General features: G+C 35.3%; 1 protein-coding gene across 1 annotated transcript; it reads right to left on the reverse strand.

The window, feature by feature from the left end:
* Positions 1-221: 221 nt before the first annotated feature.
* On the reverse strand, positions 222-5441 carry LOC113717090 (protein OBERON 3-like). Its single transcript, XM_027241741.2, has 3 exons — positions 5303-5441; positions 3244-5219; positions 222-1122 (listed from the first exon to the last, which is right to left on the reverse strand). Exons 2-3 carry the CDS (start codon positions 5198-5200, stop codon positions 536-538), a joined length of 2544 nt encoding a protein of 847 aa, XP_027097542.1. The 5' UTR covers positions 5201-5219; positions 5303-5441; the 3' UTR covers positions 222-535.
* Between the last annotated feature and the right edge of the window lie 2203 nt (positions 5442-7644).

Consider the following 7644-nt stretch of genomic DNA (forward strand, 5'->3'; position numbering starts at 1 on the left):
TTCAGTCCTCATCACCTCCCAGCAGCCTAGCATGGAATACTTCCAACCAGCTGCAGAGAAGAAAAGGACAGGGCAGTAGGCAATGGGTTCTTGTCATCTATCAAATGTATCAGCCATGTAAAGAAGGCAATAAATCAAGACACCCCTTTTTGTAACCTGAAAATGTGATTCTTCCAGAAAGAAAACAGTTTGTAAAATGAAGTATGATATGCAAATTCACATTAGCACAATAGACTGCAGAAAGGCTTTACTTCTTGATCAGGCATACTACAAATGCAATGCTTTTTGCATTGTTCAACATCATCACATATTCCTCATCTTACATATCGACGATCATTAATATCAACACTATGCTGCCAAGAGGCCAATGAAAAGGAGGATTGAAAATTTTAAAATAGAAATACAACCATTTAATCAGCAGTTGGAAAAAGCAAACAAGACCCTGTAGCGGGCAACAGAAGAAAAGCTAAAGTTAATGTCATCTAATTGCAACCAATGTCACTAGAGAAAAACAAATGATAAATAAAGAGAATCATTAGACCCATTCTTGTTTCGTTGCCTCCATTCTCTTCAACAAGCCAGCAATCTCGGCTTGCATCCTCATCTTCATTTGGTAGTAATCACAATGCGAGCCTTCTAAAATTTTGAGCTCCTCGAACTTTTTCCTCCGCCTGTCCTCAGTTTCCTGCAAGCAGAGTTTAGCAAGCTTCTCAGCATACTCCTCTTCTAATTTTTCAAATTTCGTCCTAATCATTCGTCTGAAACTCTCTGCCTCACTCCGTGCCTCATCTGCTCGGCCCTGGAACATCCTGGCTTCTGCTTCTTTTACCAGCACAATGCTTTCCAAACTGTCAAAACCATCTTTCTTCAATGGCTTCACAGACCATTCATCCTCAATCATCTTATTCTCAACTACGAGAGGAGTTTTCACATCATTTTGATGAAGATCAACAGGTAACATATCTTTTCTTCCGCTTGAAGAGCCCAAACAAGAGAAGGAAGAATTTCCAAAATGAATGTTTGATGATGGAAAAGCAGACACATCATTCCTAAGGCTAACCTGACTAGGCAAATCCTTTGAAGGAATAGTCGAAGTGGTAAGGTCTGGGAATGCATCTGCATCTGAAAAAATAACAAGCAAGGATAAAACAAAATCATACACTAGACTTAAAACGCTTCTATACTATGTACCAAGAAAGACGAAAGAATATCTTGTATTTTTTGAGCTGCTACTCCTATTTATAGGTTAAAAGATGCAACCACAATATTCTCTACCAATTCACAAAATGCAGCAAAAATGCAAAAAAGTAAGTACAAGAAGACTAATTTGACTTAATGAAAAATAGTTTGCACAGCTTCGACAGAATAAGAAAAAAAATCTTCAGGAAGAAGGAAAGGGATTTAACTGAGTAATTTGCAGAATTATATGGAGTAGAGTAATCACCAGATCTGTCCAATGTAATTTGAACCATTGTAAGCACAGGTCTGATAGTGCAAAATTATAAAACAAAAGCTCAATTGTCAGCTAGCTCAAATAAGTAATATTATTACAAACTGTATGAAGTTTAGAATTTGAGATTCTTGATGATATTAGATACTGTAAACCTTAATAACTGGTTGAAAATTGACACAGAATCTCTCTAGACTAGAGTTCCAGGAAAAATATGAACTGAAGAAAACCAGTGTGCACTTGATTCAAAAATCAAATATGGTGGTTCAACTGTTTGAATTAGAAATGTGACCAATTTGATTCCCAATTAAAAGTTTACTCAGTCAAGATTAGAGAAACGCTAGGGGCACTGAGGAAAATGAACACACAGATTAAGAAGTCACAGATGACAGGCCAAAATATATGCATCGCACAAAGTGAGCTTAGCAAGTTTCACAAGCCTGGAAGCTTGTAAAAACATCCTTTGAGATCACAAATACTGTTAATAAACCTACACTACAGATGTTCACCCAAATACTATTAATTTCAATTTAGTTCCCAAAAAGGATGAGAAACCATGAAACCTGAATAATAGTTAAACATCCTTGGACTCTCAAGAAGTATTTGCAAACAAAAGCACAATATATACAAGAAACATACACAGTATTCACTCCCAAATTTCGAATATTCAATTCTTGTTTCCAGCTATTTTTCAGCATGAAAAGGAACCCTTTTATTACGTCTTACCAGTGGAGAACAGATATAGAAACCGTGAAGCTCCTAGCAAGTAGCTAGGAGATTTTAGTTTGTTGATGAATTTTAAAAATTCGAAGCCTTTAACATGATTTGTTTTGGCACAAGTATTTGATCTCCTAAACAGAAGTTATGCATCATTTAAACCAGTTAGGTAATCTCATCTTTCACCAAATAAGTTTGCTGTTCTACCTTCAGAAAAATGACAAGTAGCTTAACAACCTCAGAATCCAAATAATATCTGGCTTATGATAACTTTGGTTAACCAGGCAAGACATAAGCAAAAAGAAAAAAGGTGGAACACCCCTGCCTAATAAAACAAGCAGCAATACACTGCACAGATTCTGAAAGCTCCATCCTCTATGTACCTGTGGCTAATTCGAATTAGCCTTTTTTTTTAAATTACAATAGCGATCTTCCTTCTACAGAAGCATTTGGTGTAAAGCACTGTAAAATTGAAGCTCAAAAATCCAGTTCGATGAAATAAGCAATCAAAATGTTCAACGAGCTAGTTATGCCAAGCCATCTCAAAAATTGGACCAAATTGCTGTCTCTCTATCTCTTTCAGAAAACCTCATGGAACATTTTTCTAGACCAATTCTCACTCTGATAAATGGTTATCAAACAAGCAATGTACTTTGGTACATTGATAAACTGCAACTGATGCACATATGGCAGTTAATCTCATCTTGCCTATACATCGATCATATTTAAAGGAAAAATGTTTATAAATCATTCCAAACTTCCAAGCTTAGACCTGTTGGACATATGATTCAGTACACTTGTCCAGTAGCCTTACATATGAAGCAGCTATTCAAGTTTTGGATTACTATAAATGCAGTTAGACCAATGTTAATGACTCACTTAAACAAATACCCGCGCATCGGCGGAAAAAAAAAATATTTAGAAACAGAATAGACAAAAAACATGTAGACTTAACATACCAGTGCACACTTTTTATTTGGAACACACGCAACTACTGAACAGAAACTACGTACAAGTTCAAATTATATCATAACAAATATACAAAGAAGCACAAAGGAGATGGTCAGGAGGCTTACAATTGAAGAACTGAAAGATGAAACCGCATGCATCTAAAGGCGACAGCACCTTGCTCTGTAACTTGGAAAGCATCTCACCAGCCTTAAGATGGAGCTCCTTGCCTTTTCGATCCTCACTACCACGAAAGATTTTCCTAACACAGTCAAGCTCTTTTATAAGGGTCTCTAGGCCCCATTCCCTTGCACAATTCATATATACATCCTTAACAAACCCAAACATCTCTGAAGTATGACCACAACCAAGACAGTTAAACAGCATCTCAGTTGTCCCAGATGGTCCATTCAAGCTAGGACCTGGCCTTATCAGATTTTTCTCAATGCCGCAAGTAGCGTGACACCAATGTGAGCAGACATCACAGCCAACCCAACTGCAGGTGTTGGCAGCACAGTCAAATTTGAGACAAACAGGACACATGCACTCACTGCAGAATCCTTTCTTTGTTGAGCAAATCTTGCAGTCACAGTCATCAACAGGTAATAGCCTCTTGCAATTTATATTTCGACACCGCTCAAGCAAGAATATATCGATCAGTTCGGAAGTAGGAAGGCAAATCTTGCTTGATAAATAGGCTGCAAGACCCATTTTGATTGCAACCAAAATGTCAAGTTGGATTTTGTGAGCCTTGGAAAGAGTTTCACTGGTCAGATCAGACCGCCTATCAAGCCTGCTCTGGAGGCCCATCAATTCATCTTTCCTCTCAGGTTTTGCTATGAGATTCTTCAAGTACTCTTTTGTAGATTCAATAGTTTCCTCAGGGAGCTCCGGAACTATCTGAGACATGACAGAAATAGACTCTGAGACAATTTCTCGAAGTATCCTCTCAGGCCTAGAAGGCTTATGAGCTCTTCCTCCATCCAAACTCTCCAAACCTCTAAAATTCTCAGAGCCTCTTCCCCTAGAATCACCTGATTGAGCATCCAACCTCGGCCTTGCAGGCAGCTCAGATGGAAAAAATGAAATATTATCAGAACTTGTAGCCCTATGTATGCTATTATTACCTGTATCCTTATTCACCACACAATTCCCCAGTGTAACACCTCCAGGACCAGGATTAGACAATGCCAGAGTTCCATCCCCAATAGGCCTAAACCGGCTATGGACAGACCCATTAGTCCCTTCTCCAGCATTCCAAATCTGATCACAGTCCCTCCTATGACTCCCTGTGGAGTATTCATAATACTCTGTTGAATTCCTCGTGAGTGAGCAGCTTGGATTGTGGGAATAAGGATGGGAGTAAGAGTAAGACATCGAGGCTGCCGAAAAATCATTTGAGTAAGTTGTTGTAGTCCTTGTAATGTTATTCGCTGGTTCAAGCGACTGCACACTCCTACTAGACCTCAAGCGAGAAGGGAAATCGCCATTCTGAATGGTGTGATCCCCGTTTTGAACTCTATTCGACCCAGCTAAAGACAGCGAAACATCAGGCAAAGCTAAAGACAGATTCAATGTTTCCATCCTAGGCTTCTTTTCCCTAATCTCTACCTCGTTTTCCCCATTTTCTTCAACTTCTCTCTTACAAGAAATCCCCCTATTCTCATTCAAACGAAGAAAATCCCTCTCAACCCACCTATTATTTTCCTCATTTTGATCCTCAGAAACAACTATCTCTTTCCCTTTATAACTACCACCAACTCCATTACACCCTATCTTGTCAAACAAATTTTTACCAGAAGCACCACCATCTTTAGCATTCTCACAAAGATAGCTTAGAGTAAGCTCTTGAGCACCAGAATTTCCACTCTTTCTAGACTCACAAGGAACACCCGATACAGAACCAGAACCCTCAAAATTTCTCATAATTTTCTCAGATGATTCTCTCAAAAAAGCAATACCCTTATCTAAAAATCCGTTTTTCACATCTGGGTTCTCATTATTTTTTCCCTTTTCCTCACTAATAATATTCTTATTCTGGTTCTTGTTCTCTGACTCACTTGAATTCTCTTTCTCTTTCATCATCACAGTTCAATTAAACAAGCTGAAAATAAATAAACAAATAAATTAAAATCCAGAAAGAAAGATTCTTGCTTTATTTTATGCTGAGCAGAGATGGAAACTTACAGCAGGGAGGAAGAGAGAGTGAGGGGCAGTTCAGTAATTTGGGAAGAATCTGAGGGCTAATGGAAAGGTTCAGCTCTCGACTCCATAGCTGTTCTGTCTTACTTTTCTCTCTCTTCTTCCTGTGAGTTGATTATTATGCAAAACTGCAACGGCTGAATTTGTCTTTATATTATTTGAATTATTTAACTTTTTGTTGTCTTTTTAATTTTTTAAGTTTAATTTTGGAATTTTTTTCAGGGGATTTTACTTGAGCGTTCACATTTGAGTTTTCAACGCGGAGATAGTGGGGGTGCTGTTTGACCCTCTTCAGGAATGAATTTCTTGAATTTGGACTAAAGGTTTGCTGTCGTTGATCAATCCAAAGCAAATTCCCCAGTCTCAAGAAACAGAATTGGAATAATTACTGTTTCTAACTTTTGCTTAAGTGGAAGGTTGGGCAATTAAACTCTTAATTTTAAATTGATAGTCCATACAATAGCGTCCAATGTCTACATTTTGTACTACCTGCTTTCTTGGTACATTTGACCTGTTTGCTAATTGATAATTGCCCCTCCCTCAAAAAGAGATAAAAAAACAACATTAAATACATTACAATTAAGGGACGAATTTGAAATTTGAAATTTAAAACTTAAAGTCGGAATTCATTAAATTACTGAATTATTAAATACTAAATCTGATATATTTAGGCGTATATCACAGTAAGTAATAAGTGAATTACTTTTCACTTATTTTTTAAAGTAAGTTTTGCTTTAAAAATTTAATACCACTTAATTAATTTAGATGTTCTATTTTTCGTTATTATGCTCTGAATCCATTGATTTTAATTACTGAATTGGATTATCAAACAAGACTTAAATTATAACAAATAAGGAAAGTGCCAACCTGTGTAACCGTTTGGATTTTGGAGTAGTAGCTTGTGACAATTATCCATACTTACTTATTTATCATGCGAGGATGATATATCAAATACATGAGGTGTCAAAATGGGTGACTTGGGCGGGTTTGGATTGGGTAAAATGGGTAATAGGTATAAGTGAGTCAACTCATTTATACTCATTTAATTAGATGGGTATAAATGAGTAAGTCAAAAAATGAATTGGGTAACCCAATTACCCATTTATAACTCATTTATTTTAACTTTTTGCAAACTCATTTAAATTCATTTTTGCAAACTAAGTTATCAATTTATACCACTCTTTGTACCCATCATTAGTTTTAAATATTTACTTATAATGTTCAATAAACTTAATTACCAATTTTTTTCATTTATACTCTATGTTACAAAATTACCTATTATTTAATAATTGAATAATACGAATATAAAAATTTGAATTAAGTACTATAAAAATTAATATAAAAACTTAATCCAAAAATTTTGAACCCCTAACATTTTTTTCATATATAAATTTAAAATTTCATTTTATAAAGATAAGAAAATAAGCTAAAATTTATCATAAATTGGTAATGCTAAAAAATGAGCAAGTTAACAAACTAAGAAAAAATAAAATAATAAGATAAAACCAACAAATAATAATAATAATAATAATAATAATAATAATAATAATAATGTTAACATCATGACAAAATGAAAAATTTGAAAAAAAAAAGGTAGGGGAAAAGAAGAAACTTGGGGGGAAGAGAATTTTAAATGGGTTAATTGGGTTTGATGGGTTACCCAATAATACCCATTTAATAAATGAGTATTATTGGGTAACCCATTTAAACCCATATACAAAAATTTAAGATACCCATACCCATCTATTCATAGACAGGTATGGGTAAATCTAATTAAGTGGGTTGATTTGCCACATCTAATTATACATCCATCCCAAACTTTCCACCTGAATCCCCTTATAAAAAGAAAGTAAAAATTTTGTGAATAGTATTCTAAGAGGGTACACTACCTGCGTAGTATCTAAACGATCTCAATTGTCCACTTTTGGGTCCTTATTAATTTTAAGTTTTAAATTGACCCTTAAATAATAAAAAGTGTTAAATTTTAGTCATTCTATTGATCTGTGCCGTTAGAGCTAATAGATATAGGATAGACTAAAGAATCAAAATTTGACATTATTTTATAATTATTTAAAAGCCAATATGAGATTTAAAATAGATTACGATCCAAAAATTGACGATTGAAATATTTGACACAAGTAGGAATAAAATTCTAATTAGCACTCACTTGTTTCCCTACCTTTTCTCTACTCTCAACCTTCCTTGCACCATTCTTTCTTTCATTGGAGGGAAGTATTGGTCTCAAACCAAGGCCTTCCTTCCACTCCCTCTGTTGTTTTTGTTTTTGTTTTGTTTTCTGTTTAATAAAGTGTCTTTTTTAAGATGTC

This window comes from Coffea arabica, chromosome 11c (assembly GCF_036785885.1).
Source record: "Coffea arabica cultivar ET-39 chromosome 11c, Coffea Arabica ET-39 HiFi, whole genome shotgun sequence".
NCBI lineage: Eukaryota > Viridiplantae > Streptophyta > Magnoliopsida > Gentianales > Rubiaceae > Coffea > Coffea arabica.